At 30.0% G+C, this 26,091-nt stretch overlaps 1 protein-coding gene across 3 annotated transcripts in view; it reads left to right on the forward strand.

The window, feature by feature from the left end:
- The window catches only part of LOC127729242 (ras-related protein Rab-23-like), a 49,856-nt gene extending 24,555 nt beyond the window's left edge, over window positions 1–25,301 (forward strand). For all 3 annotated transcript variants that reach the window (XM_052236988.1, XM_052236990.1, XM_052236996.1), the window contains 6 exons: window positions 275–360; window positions 13,326–13,402; window positions 15,835–15,914; window positions 16,438–16,520; window positions 20,152–20,238; window positions 20,896–25,301. In XM_052236988.1, coding sequence (XP_052092948.1) covers window positions 275–360; window positions 13,326–13,402; window positions 15,835–15,914; window positions 16,438–16,520; window positions 20,152–20,238; window positions 20,896–21,080 — 598 coding nt within the window. In that variant the 3' untranslated portion in view covers window positions 21,081–25,301. The remainder of the gene's footprint in view (window positions 1–274; window positions 361–13,325; window positions 13,403–15,834; window positions 15,915–16,437; window positions 16,521–20,151; window positions 20,239–20,895) is intronic.
- Window positions 25,302–26,091: the final 790 nt, after the last annotated feature.

The raw sequence follows: 26,091 nt of genomic DNA on the forward strand, positions 1-26,091 counted from the left end.
AAGGGTAAGACTTTAAGAACTGTACATTGTGGATCATTGACTACCATTATAGTAATCCATAAACAACTTATATTGTTTTGCAACTATCATTGACCCTATTTTCACATATTTTCAAGAATGAAACTATAATGCCATCATTGGTTATGTGTACTTTGATTTTAAAGGTTTCATGATACAGTTTGTTAAAATCTTGTACATCTATTCATATTAAAGTGAACTTATCTAAACACAACATTAGTAGGAACAATATACTGACAGTGCTTCTGTATTGTAGAGTTAACACTGAAGATGTCCGCTTGATGTTATGGGACACTGCTGGACAAGAAGAATTTGATGCCATTACAAAGGCTTATTACAGAGGTTTGTAAAAATAAAAGAATATACTGCATAATTTTATTATAATGATAATTTATATACCTACTCGAAAGAAGGGAATTCAACTGGTTAATATCATCCATCTATATGCCAATACCATTTCATTCCAAAATGTTTTTAGGAAAATTTAAAAGCAACTAAAATGCCTATCTAGAGTTGGTTTTGTTATTGTTGATTCTAGAACAAAATGTATTGTTAAACATTTAGTATAAGAATAAGGCACTTGGTACATGTATAAGTAAACTGATACACAATGTAAGTATTTTTTATTTTTAAATGTACATGTACATGTAAAACTAAAGATTTCACTGACTTTGTTAACAACATTGTATGATTTATGGAAGTGTTTGACTTCAGTCCAATACCCTAATTTTATTGGTCACCAGTTTTTTGAATAATTTCAGCTTTAAAACAGAACAGTAACAAAAACTTTGGTCCTGGAGAACATAATGCTTTTAAAATAGTATAATGTTGTTATAACAAAATCTAAATTGTAAAAAATATTTAAAATTAAAATCGTCACAATGCCAGACTTATTTTTATGTTTTGTAATGCAAAATTGAAAAGAATTATTTAAAAGACCTGAATCACAGATGTTAAAATCTTAGGATTAAAATTTTTATTTTAAGTACAGTTATGTATAATTTAGCTTTTCACTGTGTAAAGGCAGGGCTGATTTAAACTTTACAATCCCAAATAAAATACATTTAGCTGATTAGACTGGGTAACATGATTTATTATTTACTGTTTAGTGGACGGAATTACTAGAAATCTTTCATGTCAATATTAGATTTGTATTGAAGGTTTGAAAAGAGTTTACAATTCTGTGTCTTATTAAAATTGCTTTAAAGCATTTGATATGTTCAACCTGTATTAACATAAACTTAATGAATTATAGACATGATATCTGAACTGCAAATGAAAATTTAATAGAATTTAGTTTATGACTATTTTATTTGCTCATGTTTATTTGAATGAGTAAAAATAAGTACAAATTATTTTTTATCATGAAAATTTGAGGGTCATTATAAAGTTAATTTCAATAACCAGCTTTGTAAATATTGCTTTATTAATACAATGCATTGGTAATTTCTTCAAACTTGGGGAAGGAAAAGAACATGAGGAGTAGGTGTTAAGTGTTGTTTAATAGGTAACAATGTTTACTTTGAGGTTTCAATTGTAGTAAATCCATGGAGGATGATAAATTTGTACTTCCTACATTTTTATGTTAAAATGACGCTAACTCCACATATATAAGGGTTAAACTAGTTCACACTATTTTGTGTAAGTGTTTTCCGTATTACCTTTGAATCAGAAAGAAAATTGTATGAACTGTGACAGATTAATAAATCCATTTAGTGGCATGTGAAATCAGTTTTTGTAAAGCCATCATATTGTTCAGCTTTGTATATACCATCAATTAGTGGCTGTGGCGAATATTTTTATCCTCATACATCATTTCAAATAACATTTAATTTGTATAAATGCATTCACATTACATATAAAGGTTAAACTACTTATAAAATGTAATGTATCATTTTGTGAATAAATATCACTTTTGAATGAAAAAAATAGTATGAATAATATGACAAAATATTACTAAATACATAGATAGTAGGCAATTCCAAGGGAACATACTGCTACTCTTCTAACTAACTTTGTTACTTAAATCATATGAGGCACACTGGTCTATCTGGTTTAATTGCCAAAAAAAGTTCAAGATAGTACAGTGATTCATATTGCCATTCAAAAGCAGTAATAAGGTAACAATTTGATGACAGAAAAATAGACCCAATTCAGATTTCATTCCAAATCCATAACTACAAAACATCTTCTGAAAGTGTTACTGCATCTGGAAAATTTGAGATAATGACACTATTCCTGTTTTATCAAAACTATAAATGGCATTATGCTCTTTTTAGAACAAGAGAACAAGAAAAAAGATAAAATATTTATTTATTACTTCTATGAAAATCAGATGTAGTTGTCTCATATCTTCGTGGCTGAAGCCACTCGGATATGAGAAGACTACATCTAATACATATATCCTATTAAATATATTGGTTATTACAATTACAGATTAAATGTTGGTTTTGTTTTAGTTATTTGGCCTGTTTTTATTTCTTATTTGCTAAGAACAGACATTAATGTGGCAGTGACATAGAAGGTTAAATTTTGTTTACATCAGAAGTTATTGATGTTTTAAATGAATGTCTTTGATCTCTCAATAGAAAGATGGTGTTTTAGATTTCTTTTTTAAAGTAACCACAAATTGTGCAGTGTATGTATACAGTCATCCCTTATTCATATCTAATACATTTTAAATTAGAAATGATAAAGAAAATATTAACTTTCAAGTAAATTGTTATCATTTTTGATAAATACAATTTCATTTTTATATGATGTATGCCAAAATTTTTCACATTTTCACATTTATGTAAATAATATATGTTTTATTTGAAATTAACAAGTGTTTTGATATAATTTGAAAGTGGATTTTCATTTTATGATTTTGCAAAATGTCATCAACAATGATTAAACTTTATTTATTACGTTTTAAAAACAAAAAGAATAAATTTTCACTTTTTAAATCCAATGGCATTTCCTTAAGCTTTCTAATCATGCAAGTTCTATAGAAGAGAGAGAGAGAAAGAGAGATATTTTGAATCAAAATGATAAATTACAGTCAGTTTTATTAAACCATGTTTCTAGAAAAATTCATTTATATGCTCAGAAATTTCGGGGGTCTTTTATAGCTTATGCTGTATGGGTTTTGTTAAATTCTACATCATTTGGTCAAACCATCTCTGATGGAGAGTTGTCTCATTTGCAATAATACCACATCTTCTTATTTTTATATCAGAAAGTTTGGGGAAACATTTGTTTTTAAAATCTTAAAGTTTTACCTAACATCATTTAAGGTCAACTCTACATGTGGTGTCAGGAATGATTGTAATGGGTACATGTCAGTCTGGCAGGTTTCATCTTACCTTGACCTCATTTTCATGGTTCATCCGTCATTGTTAACTTTTTATACGACCGCAAAAAAATTTTGCGGTTGTATATTGGTATGACGTTGGCTTCATCGTCGTCGTCGGATGAAGACACATTGGTTTTCGCACTCTAACTTTAGTTTAAGTGAATGGATCTCTATGAAATTTTACCATAAGGTTCAATACCACAAAAGGAAGGTTGGGATTGATTTTGGGGGTTATGGTACCAACAGTTAAGGAATTAGGGGCCAAAAAGGGGCCAAAAATAAGCATTTTTGTAACTTCCAGACATAACTTGTGTGTTAGGGTATGGATCTCTCTGACATTTTACCACAAGGTTCCATATCACAAAGGGAATGCTCGGATTGATTTTGGGGGTAATTGCCCAAAAATTTTAGGAATTAGGGGCCAAAAAAGGGGCAAAAAACAAGCATGTTTCTAGTTTCATGATAATAACTTGTGTGGAAGTGTATGGATCTTTCTGAATTTGTACTACAAGGTTCCATATTACAAAGGAAAAGCTGTAATTGAGTTTGGGGGTAATTGCCTAAAATGTTTAGGAATAAGGGGCCAAAAATAAGCATTTTTCTAGTTTCCAGACAATAACTTGTGTGTTCAAGTGTATGGATCTCTCTGAAATTGTACTGCAAGGTACCATACCACAAAGGGAAAGCTGGGATTATTTGGGGGTAATTGCCTCAAAATTTTAGGAATAAGGGGCCAAAAAGGGGCAAAAAAAAGCATTTTCCTAGTTTCAGGACAATAACTTGTGTGTAAGTGTATTGATCTTTATGAAATTGTACTACAAGGTTCCATATCGCAAAGGGAAAGCTGGGTTTGAGTGTGGGGGTAATTGCCCTAAACGTATAGGAATTTGGGGCCAAAAAACAAGCATTTTTCTAGTTTCCAGACAATAACTTGTGTTCAAGTGTACTGATCTCTCTGAAATTGTACTGCAAGGTACCATACCACAAAGGAAAGGCTGGGATTGAGTTTGGGGGTGATGAATCATGAGGGGTTCAAAAAATTTGAGGGGGGATTTTTTTTTCCTTTTTTTTCTTTATAATTTTTCATTTTAAATTGGTTAATTCTGATTTATATAAAAAAGCAAATAATATTGATATGGTTAGAATAGGTAAATTAGAAATTTTCTAGTTCTTAGACCACATTCATTCTGTGTCAGAAACCTATGCTGTGTCAAATATTTAATCACAATCCAAATTCAGTGCTGTATCAAGCTTGAATGTTGTGTCCATACTTGCCCCAACTGTTCAGGGTTCGACCTCTGTGGTCGTATCAAGCTGCGCCCAGCGGAGCATTTTATTGTGTTTTGGACTGTTTTTCAAGTACTATAAGTAATACCAGTAGGTCAAGAATGTTGGGTGTATGGAATGATTGTATGGTGTCTGTCTGGCAGGTATCATCTGACCTTGACCTCATTTTCATGGTTCATTGGTCAATGTTAAGTTTTTATACGACTGCAAAAAAATTTTGCGGTTGTATATTGGTATGACGTTGGCGTCGTCGTCGTCCAAAGACACATTGGATTTCACACAATAACTTTAGTTCAAGTGAATGGATCTCTATGAAATTTTACCATAAGGTTCAATACCACAAAAGGAAGGTTGGGATTGTCTTTGGGGGGTATGGTACCAACAGTTATGAAATTAGGGGCCAAAAATAAGCATTTTTGTAACTTCCAGACAATAACTTGTGTGTTAGTGTATGGATCTCTCTGACATTGTACCACAAGGTTCCATATCACAAAGGGAATGCTGAGATTGATTTTTGGTGTAATTGCCTCAAAATTTTAGGTATAAGGGGCCAAAAAAGGGGCAAAAAACAAGCATTTTCTAGTTTCATGACAATAACTTGTTAGTGTATGGATCTCTTTGAAATTGTACTGCAAGGTACCATACCACAAAGGGAAGGCTGGGATTGAGTTTGGGGTGATGAATCATAAGGGGATTCAAAAAAATGGGAGGGGGGAATTTTTTTTCATTTTTTTTTTCCCCTTTGTTTCCTTTTTTTTTTCTTTCAAATTTTCCACTTTAAGTTTGTTATTTTTTATTTATATATAAAAGCAAATAATAATGATATGGTTTGATTTCATCAAAAATTGGAATATTGGGGTTCTTTGATATGCTGAATCTAACCGTGTACATGTATTTAGATTCTTAATTTTTGGTCCCGTTTTCAAATTGGTCTACGATTAAGGTCCAAAGGGTCCAAAATTAAACTTAGTTTGATTTTAACAAAAATTGAACTCTTGGGGTTCTTTGATATGCTGAATCTAACCATGTATGTATTTAGATTTTGGATATTGGACCATAATAGGTACGATAAATTAAAAAATTTTAAGTTCTTAGACCACATTCATTCTGTGTCAGAAACCTATGCTGTGTCAAATATTTAATCACAATCCAAATTCAGAGCTGTATCAAGCTTGAATGTTGTGTCCATACTTGCCCCAACTGTTCAGGGTTCGACCTCTGCGGTCGTATCAAGCTGCGCCCAGCGGAGTATTTTATTCTGCTTTGGTCTGTTCTTTAAGTACTAATAGCAATAGGACAGCTATATTTAGTGTATGGAAAAGCTGTAAGGTGTACATGTCTGTCTTGCAGGTCTCATCTGACTTTGACACCATTTTCATGGTTCATAGGTCAATGTAAAGTTTCTATACGCCCGTTTATGGTATACCGTTGTCCGTCTGTTGTCAACATGTCGGACAATAACTCAAAAACACTTTCACCAATTTGTAAGAAACTTTGGTGAATTGTTTATATCTATTTGCTTGAGCTCCCTTTTGATTTTTATAAATTTTAGCCTTTATGTTTTTATTCATTAAAAAAGGGGGATTTTCCAGTTTTTCTGACAAAAACTCAAAAATGCTTGGAAAAAACGATGGGTGTAACTTGTGCTTATGACGCAGCTGTTTATTCAGTTTTGGTCTGTTTTCCAATCCCATAAGCGAAAGGTCAAATTTATTTGGTGTATGGAATAATTGTATGGTGTACATTTCTGTCGGACAGGGTTTATCTGACCTTGATCTCATTGTCATGGATCTTTAAAAATGTTGAGATTACGTTATACTTGTAGTCAAATCTTTATCTTTAAGACTTTCAAAGTAAAATCAATGGTCAGTAAAGCAGGATAGACATTGCAGTGTGTGCACTCTTGTTTTATTTTGGATGTTCTAACATAATTTTTGTTTGTATGAAATCCTTTTCTGAATAATTAGAAGTCCTTATAATGCATTTTGCTAAAGATACCTCTTATTGTATCTTAAAGCACTGAATCTTGTTTTGTAAATCTTATTGTCCCAAGCACAATGCAGTGTAGGGGACATAGAAATACTTGGATTGTGTCTGTAATGCAAGTTTTGTAAGTGCTCTCACATAAAACAGGTTTATGTCAGCAATGTTTCGGATGACTTAAAAAATCAATGACGACAACTATTCTTAAAGAAATTATGACTCTTGGAAATATAGATAACATCGAAAATTGCATAGTAAGCGCTTTCAAGCGTGCATTTCTTGTAGGATTGTTATGAAATGTATATCCACGGTTTATATCAGCAATGTCTGGGAAATAATCGAATATCAGTGCTAATCAACTATTTTCACAGGAATTACATATGTCCCTTTGAAATGATATAATCTACCATATATTGAATATTGCATTGTAAGCTGTCTCACACCTACAATTCTTGTTGAGTTTTTATGAAATTTATATCAAAGGTTTATATCAGCAAGGTGTTGGAAAAGTTTGATAATCAGCGAGTTGTGCCCCTTGGAAACAGAAAATATATGGAATTAACACTGTTAGCGATCTAATGCCTACATTTCTTGTACAAAAGAAGGATACTAAGTTAAAAAGTACCAACACTTTCGTTTTTTTTTATTGGCCTTGGATAAATAAACTATATGCATAGGTGAGGGACAGTGGCATGCTGTTCTTTTATTTATTTCATTTTCCTGACAAAGATTTTTGATGAGCCATTTCTATTCTGCTGAAGTGCAGATACATTTTTGTCAAGCCTGCAACATTTATGTTGCGAAAGCGAGACACAGCGATCCTAGATTCCGTTTTCGGTGGCGTCAGCATTTAGGTTCATTCTGTGGTTAAAGTTTTTTGGTAACAATAACTTTGTCAAACCTTATGAAATTTTGACAGAGGCTTGTTTATGACCAAAATACAGTATCCAGAGTAAAATTTTGAAAATATTTATTTTCATTTTCCTTATTTTACTGATAAATGGACTTAGTTTTTTTTACAGATTCAGTCTGGGGTTAAAGTTTTTTGGTAACAATAACTTTGTCAAACCTTCATGGAATTTTATGAAATTTGGACAGAAGCTTGTTTATAACCATAATACAGTATCCAGAGCAAAATTTTGAAAATATTTATTTTCGTTTTTCCTGGAGTTAAAGTTTGTTACACATCAATTACTTTGTCAAACCTTCATAGAATTTTATAAAACTTTGGCAGAAGCTTTTTTGTCTCGCCTTGACGGAGTCAAAAAGCGAGACATAGGTATGCTGTTTCTGATGTCAGCGGCGGCGTCAACAATGTATTAGTTTGTGATTAGGTCTAGTTTAAGGTGAACCACTAGTGGTTGGTCAATGATATTTGGTATGCAGTTGTATTAGCACTGGCACAAATCATTTCCATGGAGATTATTTGGCCCTGCCCCCTCAGTCATGGTCTATTGACTTTGAAACTTTTGCTTAGTTTACATGTATTAGTTTGTGATTAGGTCAGTTTATTGGGAACCACTATAGTGGTAAGTCAATGATATTTGGTATGCAGTTGTAAAAGCATTGGCATATCTCATTTCCATGGCGATTATTTGTCTCTGCCCCCTCACTCATGGTCTATTGACTTTAAAACTTTTGCTTAGTTTACATGTATAAGTTTGTGATTAGGTAAGATTATGGCAAACCACTAGTGGTAAGTCAATGATATTCGGTATGCAGTTGTATAAGCATTGGCATATCTCATTTCCATGGGGATTATTTGTCTCCGCCCCCTCAGTCATGATCTATTGACTTTAAAACTTTTGCTTAGTTTACATGTATTAGTTTGTAATTAGGTCAGTTCAAGGGGAACCATTAGTGGTTAGGCCAATGTTAATTGGTATGCAATTGTATAAGCATTAGCACATTTCATTTCCATGGAGAATATTTGGTCCCACCTCCTCAGTCATGGTCTATTGACTTTGAAACTTTTGCTTAGTTTACATGTATTAGTTTGTGATTAGATCAGTTTAAGATGAATCGCTAATGTTAAGTCAATGATATTTGGTATGCAAATTTATTGGCATTTGCAAGTCTCGTTTCTATGGAGATTATATAGCCCCACCCCGGTCATCATGGTTCATTGACTTTGAAAGTTTTACATAGTTTACAAGTCAATGTTTGTGTTTAGGTTTGTTGAAAGGGAACGACTTATGATAAGTCTATGGTATTTGGTATGCAGTTGTATTAGCATTGGCACATCTCATTTCCATGGAGATTGTTTTGCCATGTACCTTCAGTCATGGTTCATTGACTTTGAATATTTGCATAACTTACATGTTCAAGTATTGCTATTTTAATTTCAACATTTGCATTATCAAAAGTACAAAAAGGCGAGACATATCTCTGTGTTAACAGTTTATTATGATTATTATCAGAAGAGATAATGTCTGAAGAAAACTTTTGAAAATATAATTTCATTTCAGAATTTTTCTGATAGATGGAATTAGTTTTTTACAGTTAACATTTACAGGCAGTCTGGGATTAAATTTTTTTGACATGATAAATTTACAAATTTTTTTCAATCTGCTCTCGATAAGGGAAATGACAATAAAGCATTAAACAAATATTTGAAACTCAAATTGAATGATTTTTATCTTTTATTATTTGATTTATATATAGATATCTATATACAACCAACTATGTGCATATTTTAAATTTGATGTTGTTTGGTGCATTCTCTGATAACACCTTTATGAAAAAGCAAAGTAATCAAGGACATGACTTTGTATTTCAAAATTGATTTATGTTATTATATACCCTGATAGGTATTTAATTGAACTGCTTTTGAACCATGTTACTTAATTTCTCTGTAACAAACCATTATTCAATGCAAAAAAATCAATGAACAAATCTTAGCACTGTAATTAAGGCTATAGTTAAAAATATTCAATATTATTATAATTGTAGACAAGATTAATAAAAACAGCATTTTGCTTACATTCTTTTTTTTCAAGAGATTTCCAAACTGATTATGTGCAAGATTGTATTTTATTGTCCCTTGCAGATTGTGCCAGATTATTTTACTGATCAGTGTTATTATTATGAAATTGTTATTTACATAAAACTGTCTATAATTGCCAAATATTGCTTACATCCACTTTATTTGAACTTTGTGTGGATAGATGTCTCATTGGAAATCATACCACATCTCCTTATCCCACAAATACCATAGTGTCAAAAGTTTCAGGAAATCCACTTTACCAAAATAATAAATCTAAAAAAAAAAAATTTTGCATCAGTTAAAGCAGGAAAATGGAGCAAACTCCTGAACCTATATTTTTGTATTACCAATACCAAATGTTTCAGGTGCATGTGGAAAGGTAGTTATTCTATAAAAGTTCAATTACCTGTTGGAAATTACTGTGATGTTACAATCCATTAATCAATAAACATCATCATTAATCTTCCATAATTGAAAGTTTATGAAAAGAGGAGATTGATTTTTAATATTCCACAATTATCATGTCTTGAAAAAAAAAATATAGACAGAGTAAACTATTTTTTAGATGTCTATTTTTGGTTAACCTGTTTTGTTACTTTGCTGTTTGGTTGATTTTTACTTTTTAACCGGATTTTTGAGGGGAAAATCGGTTATTGATTTAAGGATGTACGGCGGGCAGACGGGCGGCTGCCAAACAGTGTCCCTTCATTAACCTGCAAACGCTTTAACAAATTTTTATCAAATTTTGATATGTTGTTTCCTGTGACTAAATGAAGATCAAGTTCAATTTTCACTATTTTTGCTTCTCTCGTTTTTGAGTTTTCAACTTTTTAGAAGTCCAAATATATACTTATTATATGATTGAGTTATTTCCCTTTGAACAGAAATTGTGATTTGCAAATATCATTTTCATTAGATAATAATCAATTTTTATTAAAGGATATATTTCATTACATTACATTGTGTAGATAAAGTTGTTGACATTGATAGATAAGTTGCAGATCTATATTAGTTTATGACAAATGAAAGAAAAAAAATTGGGAATTATTAATTATATATATAAAGTTTGATTACACTAAGTGTTTTAAATAATTTTCACCTGTTAATTAATAGATAACAAAACATCTGGTAAATATCTTATCACACAATTACAATTGGAGTGACAGATTTATTTGAAAATTTTCTGTTTCCTAAGTGTTGATGATAAGATCCGTAGGACAGTAAAGTTTGAAATTTACTGTTCATTATTAGACATTTTGAAGATAATTACAGATAAGTTTTATAGATTTTTAATAGATATTGTATTAATGATAAATGACATTTTGGATTTTTTTTCATCTTTTCTTTTGTAAATTGTTTGAAGAATTTTGTGGTTGGTTTGTTTGTTATTCTGTATAAACTTATTTTCTGAATGCTATATATATATATATTTTTTTTTTGATGAAGCAAACTCCTTTAAAAACTAAGCTTAGTTTGTCTATTAATAAACATATATTTAGATTTCTGATTTTGGGCCCAGTTTTCAAGTTGGTCCAAATCGGGGTCCAAAATTATACTGTGTTTGATTTCAACATAAATTGAATATATATAGAGTTCTTTGAAACGCTGAATCTAAACCTGTATTTATTTTCATTATTAATTAGATAATACCCCATTGAGGTCCAAAGGGTCCTAAATTAAACTTTTGTTTGATTTCATCAACAATTCAAAAATTGAATTCTTGGGGTTCTTTGATATGCTAATGATAACAATGTTATTAGATTTTGGATATTGGACCATAATAGGTAAATGTCCGATTTCAAATTTTTCAGTTCTTTGACCACACTTATTTTGTGTCACAAACTTATACTGTGTCAAATATTCAATCACAATCCAAATTCAGAGCTTTTTTAAGCTTAAATGAAGTGTCCATACTTGCTCAACTGTTCAGGGTTCAACCTCTGCAGGAAAATCCAGTTTGCAGTCACTCTGACAACCTCTTGTTATTGTATTACTCTGACCAGATATTTATACAGCAAATTTATATAGTATATTTCCTTGTTACTCTTGCATCAACTGCAGGGGAATTGAAAATGATGCATAATACTATATTATATATAACTTATAATGGCCATTAACATGACAAAAGTTATTCAATTTCAGTTAAAAAAAAAGCTTATTTTATGACCAAACAATAAACAAAAACAAAAAAACAAATATGACAGACAGCAACCAACTATAACCACTAAATTTCTTGGCTCCTGACTTGGGACAGGAATATACAGAATGTGGCGAAGTTACATTTGTTTGTGAGCACTTGACCCCCCCCCCCCCCTCTTTTAGCATGGGACTGGTGAAACAGCACAACATAAGAACAAACTGTAAAAATCAGTTAAAAAACTCATCAGCTTTGCATGAAGCACAAAATACAACTAACATAAAGAAAAAATACACAAAGTATCAAACAAGGAGTCTATCAAGCCTGGGTCACGGCAGGTTTGCATATGCTTTCTTTTGACAAAAATATGTAGATAAAGAATTATGGGAGTGTTTAAAAGTAAACTTTGTCATTGTTTAAAGGTGCAGGGGTTTGTACCAGTTACTAAACTAAATTATTACCAACAAATTTATAATAGGTGTCACTTTGAAGTTTGCATGCATTGTCCTTTACTTCAAAGTACCTAGATAACACTGGCAATGAAAAAAGTCTGTTCAGATTATAATAAAAAAGTTAATATTATACTTCATTTTTTGTACATTCCTTTGTTGTAAAAAAAAAATATCATTGTAAAGCATATTTATTCATTAATATTGATAATTCCTATTGTGAATTCTAATTAAAGACTAAATTTTAAAGACCTTTGTGTCCAAGTCTTAAATGATATATTACAAAATAATAACCAATAATTAATATTGATGGAAATGAACCTAAGTAATCAATTTCACCATTGTACTGAACAGTGTTTCGTGAAAAAATCCTATAGTAAAGCCGAAGCTCAAACCTGTTGAGTATATTGAATTCATAAAAGTAATCTGATTGCTATATTTACAGGTTTGATATCATGTACTCAGATACTTCATTATTTTATCAACAATGCCATTGGTCAATAAAAGTATTTTCAAAGTGTTGATATAATTCTCATATTATAATGATGGTGTTTAAAAGTTTATTAACAAGATCATGTGATGTTTCTTTATATATGGGTGTAATTTTCATCACAGATAGATAATTAGAAGTAAAACTGAAGAAAATTTTGACATTTTTACAAAAAATTAATCAATTCAATACACTTGAGTCCAACTAAATCATTCTTTCAAACTATTTGGCTTTGGACAAGGTTATTTTATGTCATTAGTGGATATGCTGAGTATGTAATCCACTTCAGTAAGTTGATCAAAGGAATTAATATCTTAATTGGTATAATTTCCATATCATGACCAAGATAAATTTGATATATGATAAAATGAACATATTTCTGTAGGTAAGCCAGGGTGGAATAATGTAATAAAATTGTAAAAATTCAAGTGGTCATAATGACCTAAATAAAATAAGTAGACATGAAATGATTGCCTAATTGAGACAACTAACCACCTGATGAGCTTCCAAATGATGTGGTTGTCGATTCATAAATGTAAAAATAAGCTACTTTACTGCCATTCAGGTTGCTTAATATTTCCAAAATCCAGCATTTATTTGTATATTATGTAAAATAGAATATTATCTGCATTTTACAGGTGCTCAGGCATGTGTGTTGGCATTTTCCACTGTAGACAGGGAGTCTTTTGAAGCTGTCGAATCATGGAAGAAAAAGGTAACATTATTTACTTATCCAGATTACAGTGCTTGTATGCAATAAAAAGGAGAAAGGTTGATCAGGCCACTTTTTTTGCCCCTGGACTTGTAAAGTTATAAATTTAAATGACATATCTCAAGTGTTCACAAGACTTTTCTCTGTCTGCATATTTGCGTTAGTGCTTCAAATGTGTTTCACATGGTGAAAAACTGCAAAAATAGCCTCATTTTAGGATATTCCTCATATTTACCATATGTGGAATGATTGCCAATGAATCAACTATCCACCATGTTTACCCTGTCTATAAAGACATAAGCCATGAAATACTAGATAACACTTTGCAATTATAAAGTTCTGTTTTGATTAGAAAAAGTTGAATTGTTGTAAATTGTTTGCTACAGTATTGAAGCCTGAAATATGCATACACATTAGCATTAGATATTACCCGGTACTCATACTAATGGGAGATTAAAGGGAGAGTGGGTTGAAAATTCCACAAAAATCCTCCATATGTTAAAATGCCTACTTAAGTCAGGAAACTCATAGGGGCTGTTTTTAGTTATATCTGGATGTTTTTTGTTGAAAAATTAATGTTTGTGGCAGATATTTCTTAGTTTCTATTAATATTTTTTTTTCTCAAAATTTTAACTTGACCAAGGGTGTTTAGGAGCTTGACATATATGGTATACACACTTTTTCTATTGTCAAAGATCACATTTTGAACCTTGGTTTTTTTGGGGGCTTAAGCTTTTTGTATAGAGTTGGTGTTTCACTGACATATTCCATCATATTCTCTATTGCTGATATTTGTTAGACGAAAACATAGAAATATAAATAGGGAGTTTTCACACCATTAGATAAAATGAACATAAAATAAAATATTTATCTAGAAACAGATGGCCATTTATAGTCCAAAAACTCAATTCTAGTTATTTAGAAAATAACACATTTGTTTAAAAACACTCAGACTCCATTGGAAATTAGCCAAATTAATCAATTATTGAATTCTAATCATCATAGAAATTATGTAATTCTGACCCTTATCATGATGTAACATTTGTTTGCACCCTATCAAATTTTAACACGAAAATTATTTTCACAAATCAATGAAACTAAAGATTTAAATTTGAAGTAAATGCTGTTTTTTTCTGAGGAACCTGCTGGAACGAGATAAACTCTGGTGGTGTATCAGGTATATCAATCTAGGTATAGAATTTCTGTCATGTCAAAGGTTTATTGTTATCTGGTTAAAAGGCAACAGTTCAAAACAAAACCATGTGTCAAAAAGTGTATATTTATAGTTTGCTGTAATTGTATTATTTCACATCAGAATTCAAAACTATAATTTTAAATATGATTTTAGTTATAATGGCTAAAGTTTATTGCTTTAATGTTCACATATTGAAACCTAAGAAAATATTAAAAATCTCTGCATCATTGTTCAGTACACACATGTATAAATTGTATCTTCATTTTAATGGCAGTGAATGCTTTGTTAACATGCAGTCTATATGTTTTATGATTTAATATTTAGTGTCAAAATCATTTGGTAAGTTTCATGAATCTTTTGCTTAAGATTTTAAAACATAATCATAAATTTAGTTTCTACTGAGAATATTAATGAATTTGAAAATTGACAATTTATTGTTGTTTTCTTCACCTGATGACCTTTTAGCTTTAAATGGGAGAAGTTTTTATTATTTGTTTGTTACAATAAATATCCACAGGGGAGACCTAATAACAGCTTTATTATCTAATTTGAATAAAAAGTTATGCTTCAAGAAAAGTTCAATATCTTTTTATCAGAAATACATAGAAAAAATGATATATAGGGTATGAAAATTATAAAAGGTTTATTTTTCAGTATTAGAGTGATATTTTTAATAAAAATTGAAATTCCACTGTAAGTGTAATTTTGGTCAGAAAATGAAACGAAAAAATCAAACAGTTTTCCAGTTGAATGATGTTCACAAAAATACAAATATCATATAGATATCTAAATTTTCATTTGTGGAATTGTGTAAAAATAAACAAGCACATTTTGACTTTTCTCCCTTGCCAATCAATTCTGCACTTTGAAATACATATCAACAACAGTCTATAAAACACAACATAGAAAACAATAGACTGATCAACATGAACCTCACCAAAAAATCAGGTTCTCTGTATGCGTTGGCAATTTCCTGCTCCACATTTTAAGTTGATTTTAACTTCACTTAAGCTATGGATTTTATTTTCTATCAAACAAATAGAAATTGACCAGTTGTTGTTGACTGTTTTCTCGATTTAATCTTTTTCAATAAAATAAACTGTTTTTATTATTTTTGTTTGTTACAGTAAATAACCACAGGTACATATGTTGAGAATCCAGTTTCTGGGTTGTTTGATTTTATGGAAACTGTTAAAAACCAATGTATTTAACAATTTAAGTAATGATGAGAGTTTTACAGGTTGAAGATGAAGTAGGAGAGATTGGTATGGTCATTGTACAGAATAAAATTGATCTCATAGATGATGCTGTTGTAGAACCGTAAGTCAGATTATAACAATCCATCTTTTACATAATGTCAAACTATAAATTTGTACAAGAAAATTAAAATAATTCACTATAAATGCTTTTATACTCATACTTATCAAAATCTAGGTAAAGTATATGTGAAATTACCAAGAAACGTTAAAAAACTGTCATCAAAGTATTCAAATATCAGAAAAAGGCATCATATAAGCCTTAAAGATGTTGAAATTTTGAATTTCATATCTTAGTGAAGTATGTGTATATGCAGAGCTTTTCCAGCAAATTCAGAAACTCTTGACACCTGTAACAGCTATTTCAGCTATTTTAACAACACAGACAGTTGAATATATCTAATTGTCAAACCAATAAGTTACTTCTCTACATTGTTAATGTCTGATATATTCAGAAGTAATGAAATTTATGTAATTTCTCATACATTTACTCCCCTTATACCCTATTCTTTGCATGTTAGTATGTTGACTTATTTTGTGTAATGGATCTCTATAATTTAATATGTTTGAAAATTAATATTTTACAGAGAAGAAGCAGAGGATCTTGCCAAACGATTAAGATTAAGGTTTTATAGAACCTCCGTTAAAGACAACTTAAATGTAGAGGAAGGTTAGAAATTTATTTCTTATTTACAACAAAAACCAACATTTTCATTTCTTCTGAACTTGTTATAATTTCTGTAGATGTAGCAGTTGTTTTTGTAACTCACTTCTTTATGTACCCTTGAAGTTAACCGTAAAGTATCATGACCAAGAAACCCAAATTAATTTAAAACATGTAGAATTATAACTCACAATGCAACAGGAGTATACAAACCAATTCAAACATAAACACAGAGAATTTTACAAAGTTCAGAACATGAAAACCATTTCAAACCCATACACACAGAATTTTACTCACAAAGTTCAGAACATGAAAACCGTTTCAAACTCATACACACAGAATTTTACACACATGTCAGGAACATGAAAACCATTTCAAACCCATATTCACAGAATTTTACGAAGTTCAGAACATGAAAACCATTTCAAACCTATGCACACAGAATTTTACAAAGTTCAGAACATGAAAACCATTTCATACCCATACACACAGAATTTTACAAAGTTCAGAACATGAAAACCATTTCAAACCTATACACACAGAATTTTAATCACAAAGTTCAGAACATGAAAACCATTTCAAACCCATACACACAGAACTTTACAAAGTTCAGAACATGAAAACCATTTCATACCCATACACACAGAATTTTACAAAGTTCAGAACATGAAAACCATTTCAAACCTATACACACAGAATTTTAATCACAAAGTTCAGAACATGAAAACCATTTCAAACCCATACATACAGAATTTTACACACATGTCAGGAACATGAAAACCATTTCAAACCCATATTCACAGAATTTTACTCACGAAGTTCTGAACATGAAAAACATTTCAAACCCATACACACAGAATTTTACAAAGTTCAGAACATGAAAACCATTTCATACCCATGCACACAGAATTTTACAAAGTTCAGAACATGAAAACCATTTCATACCCATGCACACAGAATTTTACAAAGTTCAGAACATGAAAACCATTTCAAACCTATACACACAGAATTTTACAAAGTTCAGAACATGAAAACCATTTCAAACCTATACACACAGAATTTTAATCACAAAGTTCAGAACATGAAAACCATTTCAAACCCATACACACAGAATTTTACAAAGTTCAGAACATGAAAACCATTTCAAACCTATACACACAGAATTTTAATCACAAAGTTCAGAACATGAAAACCATTTCAAACCCATACATACAGAATTTTACAAAGTTCAGAACATGAAAACCATTTCAAACCTATACACACAGAATTTTAATCACAAAGTTCAAAACATGAAAACCATTTCAAACCTATACACACAGAATTTTAATCACAAAGTTCAGAACATGAAAACCATTTCAAACCCATACACACAGAATTTTACAAAGTTCAGAACATGAAAACCATTTCATACCCATACACACAGAATTTTACAAAGTCAAAACATGAAAACCATTTCAAACCCATACACACAGAATTTTACAAAGTTCAGAACATGAAAACCATTTCAAACCTATACACACAGAATTTTAATCACAAAGTTCAGAACATGAAAACCATTTCAAACCTATACACACAGAATTTTAATCACAAAGTTCAGAACATGAAAACCATTTCAAACCCATACACACAGAATTTTACAAAGTTCAGAACATGAAAACCATTTCATACCCATACACACAGAATTTTACAAAGTTCAGAACATGAAAACCATTTCAAACCTATACACACAGATTTTTAATCACAAAGTTCAGAACATGAAAACCATTTCAAACCCATACACACAGAATTTTACAAAGTTCAGAACATGAAAACCATTTCATACCCATACACACAGAATTTTACAAAGTTCAGAACATGAAAACCATTTCAAACCTATACACACAGAATTTTAATCACAAAGTTCAGAACATGAAAACCATTTCAAACCCATACATACAGAATTTTACAAATTTCAGAACATGAAAACCATTTCAAACCCATACACACAGAATTTTACAAAGTTCAGAACATGAAAACCATTTCAAACCTATACACACAGAATTTTAATCACAAAGTTTAGAACATGTAAACCATTTCAAACCCATACACACAGAATTTTACAAAGTTCAGAACATGAATACCATTTCATACCCATACACACAGAATTTTACAAAGTTCAGAACATGAAAACCATTTCAAACCTATACACACAGAATTTTAATCACAAAGTTCAGAACATGAAAACCATTTCAAACCTATGCACACAGAATTTTAATCACAAAGTTCAGAACATGAAAACCATTTCAAACCCATACATACAGAATTTTACAAAGTTCAGAACATGAAAACCATTTCAAACCTACACACACAGAATTTTAATCACAAAGTTCAGAACATGAAAACCATTTCAAACCTATACACACAGAATTTTAATCACAAAGTTCAGAACATGAAAACCATTTCAAACCTATACACACAGAATTTTAATCACAAAGTTCAGAACATGAAAACCATTTCAAACCTATACACACAGAATTTTAATCACAAAGTTCAGAACATGAAAACCATTTCATACCCATACACACAGAATTTTACAAAGTTCAGAACATGAAAACCATTTCAAACCTATACACACAGAATTTTAATCACAAAGTTCAGAACATGAAAACCATTTCAAACCCATACATACAGAATTTTACAAAGTTCAGAACATGAAAACCATTTCAAACCTATACACACAGAATTTTAATCACAAAGTTCAGAACATGAAAACCATTTCAAACCTATACACACAGAATTTTAATCACAAAGTTCAGAACATGAAAACCATTTCAAACCCATACACACAGAATTTTACAAAGTTCAGAACATGAAAACCATTTCATACCCATACACACAGAATTTTACAAAGTTCAGAACATGAAAACCATTTCAAACCTATACACACAGAATTTTAATCACAAAGTTCAGAACATGAAAACCATTTCAAACCCGTACATACAGAATTTTACACACATGTCAGGAACATGAAAACCAATTCAAACCTAAATACAGATTTTTACACACAAAATTAGGAACATGAAAACCAATTCAAACCTAAACACAGAATTTTTCTCACAGAGCCAGGAACATGAAAACTAATTCAAACATAAACACACACAAACTTACAGACAACAAAACGGCAACATGAAAACCAAATTGAACATGACCAAACAAGTGAAAAGAGTCATCATAGTTGTAATGAATTTATCCATTTGATTATTTTGAAAATTTCTAACATACTTGGAAAACATATGTGAAAGCATGTTTATTAATATTTTTATTAATATCATGACCAGCTAATCATGAATTATTCTGTATTTTGCAAAATATGAAATTTGTGTTTGATAAGAATTATAAAAAAATCAAAATGTTCGATTAAAATTATCAAAAAATCAAAATGATTGATGAAAATTATGTAAAAGTCAGAATGTTCTTTGTTGTTGTTATAAGATTTGTAAACTGGAATGAATTTTTAATCAGACGAAATATACAACAATTAATAGATGACCATTTTTTTATTTCTGTTATATCAGATTTGATGTAGACTTTTTGTATAAAAAAAAAATAACAATGAAATCCTAGATTGTCATTTATATAGAGATTCTTTCATTTACAGTGTTTAGATATTTATCAGAAAAATACTTAGAACAGATTAATGAAGTTGAAGAGGAGGAAGAGTATATGCCAAAAACTATAGGGACAAGTAAGTTTGTTATTCATGCATATCACATGTTGAGGAAAGAGGGACAACTCCATGGCCAAAGACTGTTTGATTAAATTTACTTATGGAGGGTCTTTAATATCTGGAAGGCTACATACCTTTATATTACCCAATCCACTGTTGTACTCAGTTTTGCTGACAAATAATATCTAGCACCCAATAATTTAGTGTCTCTCTCATTAACATGTTTTAATGAACGGAGACTAGCATTTTTATCTGGACTTTTCCAGATAGTGAGCAATGTCAAAGACATTTTGAATGAAAAAGCTCATACACATCATCATGTGTATGATCAAAGCATTAAGAAAAGTTATTGAAAACTATGTAGATGCTGCTTTTAAACTTTCCCATGGTCCCTGCCATTTTTCCATTTTTGTTTCCTATCATTTGAGCAACTATATGCTTGATTTATTTGTTTTTCTGTTGCTAAACTTGACTTGGTAGTGGTATCTTGGCTTCATGGTTGTATTTGTATTGGAAATGAATTAAACTTTAACCTATATCATATAATATTAACATATTTGCATGTATAACAGTAGAATCATAATATGAAATGTTCCATAAAAACAGATTAAGAATAAATTTGAAAAGAGCAACAACTGATGTTTTTATTGATTGTAAACATGTTTTATATTTTAGGTTTAATGGACTCTGAACCCATAAACAATAGTAAAGATAACCATGTGAAAGAAAAAAATGGTACAAAAAATAATAAACATAAGTACAGAAATCATCACGATGATGGAGCAATCAAATTAGAACCTAGTAAACGACGGACAAAAGGCAAAAAATCTGTTGTTAAAGATAAATGTGTAATATTATAGCCTTTAGTAGAATGTGAAATTATTGTCCAATATATAATTAGTGCTGTTCCTGACAACAGTAAATATCCAACCATGGATATTAAAGATATGGAAAGACCTGACGAATTGAAAATACTACTAAAAGACAGTTTGGTTATGAATCATTATTTACATTAATCAGAGAATTTCAGAAAAGCAGAATCATATTTTACTGGGTGTGCGTCATATCTAAAATATTGTGAAAAAAAGAATATTGTGATATTTTATATTATGCAGCTTTTTCTGTCTCTTATGTTTTTTTTATCCCAGATTTTAGAATGCAACTATAATTTGTAATATTATGCAACTTTTTTTAAAACACAAGAATATTTATTTTTTATTCATCTTCCTGTTACCTATTTAATACAATAACTGGATTATAAATTTTATTTGATGTATAAGTATGTGCCAATTTTTACCAATATTATTCTATAAATATTTTAGAATCTTAAAATTTTGTAGGTCCTACCTACGCTAAGGGTTTCTATGTAAGTAAATATTTATTCTCTCTCATAAGTTTCATGAAATTGAGCAAATTAAAATTTAAGCACAACCATGTATATAGAGTGTTTATTTTGCTTTTTAGAGGGCCAAAATTATATTTTTTATAGATGGACACAATGTAGTAGTCATTCTAATTTCCTTTAAAAGTAATTAAATATAACTTCCCTTTGCTTGGATTTGCAAGCAATGGGTTTCAACAAGTGCTCTTTTTGCACAGTTTCAGTTTAAAGATATTTTTCTTTGTTTTTTTGGGAACGATCTCTTTTTTTTAGAGAAGATTGTGTACAACATTTTTGAGCAGATTCTTGCTGTTGTGAATGTTGATTTGTCCATTACAATTTCTTTGTTTTATAAAGTTATTAGCTTCAAGTATGGCCATTTCCTAAAATAGAAAATAGATATGTATGTATTTTAAATAAGAAATATAAAAAATATATAATAAGGTATAATAATATTGGTAGAGAAATTTGATAATATGCTCTACATACATTATAAGGATACTTTCTCATATGGGAGATAACTCTGGTACAAAAAAAATGTAGCTCATACAAAATTTCACACCAAAAGAGCCAGTAGTTTTTTGCAAACAATGGTTATAAATTTGAAGAGTTAATCAGAAAATAAATATAAGTTGAACAAAACAGTGAACAGAAAAAGAAAACACAGACATGCAATAACATGTTTGCAACTGCTATTAAAATTGCCAAAGTTATTGATACCAAACGTTACTTTTAAGAATAGAATTAAGCTTTATGTAATGATTTAAATTTTGTTTATGCAATCCAGTTATTTCTTTCATAATATTTAAATATTAAGCACCAACTAAAATGTTTTTGGTACAAACATGCATGGAAGTGATGGGTGAAAGTGCATGATTTCAAGAATTACAAAATATTGAATTTTTCCTGATTTCCTGAAATTTGTCACTTTTAAAGATGCATATAGGAAAAATCAACAGAAGAAACAATTTTAGATATTTCCCAGTTGCACATGTTTTGTTCAAAAGGTGCTTAAACATGTTATATCAGGTGTCATGTACCTTTTAATTGGAAAAGTTCTAATCTGTTTTGAAATGTTTTTGTAACAAATATCCGTATTGATGATTTTGACTTTAAAATCAAATGAATATAAATTGTTGCATCTGCAATCTGAATATGCAAGAAATCATTTGTCATTCTGCACATTTTATGTTTTAATCGTGACCTATTCTTTTGTGAAGTGTAACTAGATTTCCATACGTTTTAATGAGTGTATTGATTGTATAAGGTTGTGCAATATTTTAATTCTATATTCACATTTGATAGGGTAGTTTGATCATATATTAATGTGATTGTGACATAAAAGTAGTTTTCCTTTAAAGAATTGTGTAAATATTGTAATGCCCTTAATCAGTATGATTTTCCATGGTTACTTGCATTTAGTGTTTTGACTAATTTCATTACTCCAGACCTCATATACATTTAGCTTAGTTGACATGACCAAAACGTTTGGCAGAATTAATTTGGGGTAAAGTTTTATATGTAATATATTGAGTTAGAAACTCAAATCAGGTGGAATATATGTTATTTTTATCCAGTAAAATCAACTAAAATATTATATTATTCTGAATTACCAACATTAAGGACTTAATGAATTTCACTTTATTTTTGAACAAATTTTAATAAGATTTCCTTTTAGAAACACATGTAATATCATATTCACCAGTACAACACATGTGACAGATGAAAAATTATATCAGAAAACTTGTCTGTTTTCAGTGCTCCAGCTAGATTCTCATGACTGAAGAGTTTCCACAGAAAGTTGCACTATAGGGTGGTAATAATCTAAATTTTAGCAAAACTATCAAGATTATATGATGTTTATTTTTAAGTTATTGGCTGTTTGTCCTTTTCTTTTACAAAGCTGATTCTGTCCTGTGACTTAACAAATATAGCTGTGTATACTTTTTTCACTTTTTTCGATTTCTATTTTTTTTCAGTAGTTTTCTTTGCATGATTCTGTACAGTATTTTAGATTTTTTTCTTTGAAACTTTTAAACAAAAAGGGGAGGTATGAAAATAGTTAAAATTTCCTTGTTGAGGAAAAAACAATCATGGCATCATTTACTGAATATTGACATAATCTTTCATAAACAGTGATCTTTTCTGTGTAAATCATAGGTCATATTCTATGAAATCATTTAGAGGTCTGTCTGACAGTGGTAATCCAACTGTTACCTAATTTTCATTGAATTTAATCAAAATTGTGTTTTTGTTATTAAGTGAGCTTTTCTGTATGTGATGGGTAACCTTTAATTTGTGTATCAAAGTTGCAAATGTTGTGAGACCTTGATCTCATACTGGAATAACATATTCCATAATAATCATTTGATTCAGGCCAAACATGTCTACTCCCACTCCACTGGTCTCATTTAGAAGGAATCATAAAAGTCAATACACAAAAATAAAGTATTACATTTTCTGATTCCCAATCAGTTTTAATGGTTGTATCAAGCAGAAAAAATTAAACCAAATGTTTTGAAATGAACCAAAAAGAAAAAAATAGCTTTTATCTTTTGATGTTGTTGGAAGGCTTCCTCGAAAATATTTGAAAAAAGCATTCCAAGATAAAATATAAGGACTAATATCTAGTATTGGTAGTACAGATATTCTTATAGAAAGAGAAAATGAAAAGATATAAAGCAAGCAATCGAACTAGTATGTGTGCTTTGTTATCTGTTTTTATAGGTTCAAGAATAGAAATAATCATACCACAACTCCTAGTTTCTATATTCTGTTGGAGAGGAGAATTAATAGATTAAACTGCTGAAATAAAAATAGATGTATAATTTGATTTTGACTGGTGCTATAGCATGTAGAGTATTGCATTTGATATCAATTGTTTTATATTGTGGTGTATTTATCTGTAGGCTTGAGTGGTATGCTTTATCTTCATATGGAGAACAGTAACAGGGGCATACAATATTTTCCTATTGGGAATATCATTTCAATACCTACAAGAGGTCATGACTTGAACATTTTTATGTATATTGGAATTTGATCACTCAATTTCGTTATAGGAAAAATTATATTAGAGGATAAGACCTACAATATTAAAGTTAACTTAATGTTTATATCAGGCAATTTAATTTCAAAGGTGGTGTACTACTTTTGAAGTTAAGTTCTGAAACCTTTGCAACAAAACAACGTCAGATTGCTGACACAGACCTGTTAGAAAAAGAAAATGGTGGATGTTCCCTGAATTCATATTTATTCTTGTTAAAAAAAGTGGCTGCATAAGCAATTTCGAGGAAAAGAGATCATATGTCTTTGTGATATAATTTTCATCTATGAAATGTGAAGTTATTTTTTCTGTCTACAGGTTTATCAGTTGTACAGATAGAAATGGAATCTGTTTTATATTAATACACATATCAAATCTTTTTAAAAATGGACCAGGTTGTTTGATATTCTCTTGTTTTACACAGGGTTTAGTTAAAAAAAAATGCTGTCTCTATATTTTATATAATTTATAACATGTTTCAAAAAGTTTTTTACACAAATTTTTCATAGTCATAAGTTTTTATATCATGTACAGATCTGTGTGACAATAATAGATCTGTTAATTTTTTATTTGTACTAGAACAGTTACTGTACTTCTAAAGTACATGTTAATGAGTGATTTACATGTTCATATATACATTAAATAATTTGCAAAGAACAGATGTTATTTTATTCCTTTCATATTGGATGGAGATTTCCTGATGATATACTAGAAGTCAACTTATTTTCATGGAAACAGCGTGAAAAAAATTTAACTATGATTTTACAACACAGAGTATACCAAGTAATGAAAAACTGACCGCCACGAAATAGCCCATTAGTGCTGAAAGTGGCGTTAAACACAAATCAATCAACAACAAGTAATGAATTTTAACTATACAGATATGTTGATGGTATGTGTTTAAATTCCATCTGCCTCGAATAACTAGATGCTCCAAGGAGTTTAAATTGCTCACCTGGATTTGTTTGCTCAAAAAGCAGAAATAGAGTTTTATGGAAAACCATGACAATATGTGATGCTGGACATGTTGAAGATCTGATTAGAATTGAAATTTTATAGTCCAGTGTAATCATTCCTGACTCTTTAATTTAATTTAGCCAAGTACTGCAGAGATGTTAAATTTACTGATGCAGATGTTTGATTCTGAATGTTATGTTTTAATACAACAAATCTATATGATCCATGATGGCAGCAATATTTGATTTCCAATCAGAAATAAAGTCACAGTATTTACAAGAGTTATGCAATGAACATTTCTGCCAGGTTTTTTCTTATACAGTCAGTTTCATAGAAGAAGACATTTAAGTAAAAATTAGTGTAATTTTCTTTTTTGTTACTGTGGCAGCCATGTTTAATGGTTCTTGGGGTCATAATAAATATGAAGATGTGTATGAGTGCCAATGAGACAACTCTCCATCCAAGTCGCAATGTATAAAAAGTTAACAAT

The sequence above is a fragment of the Mytilus californianus genome, unplaced genomic scaffold, assembly GCF_021869535.1.
Source record: "Mytilus californianus isolate M0D057914Y unplaced genomic scaffold, xbMytCali1.0.p SCAF_1, whole genome shotgun sequence".
Classification (NCBI taxonomy): domain Eukaryota; kingdom Metazoa; phylum Mollusca; class Bivalvia; order Mytilida; family Mytilidae; genus Mytilus; species Mytilus californianus.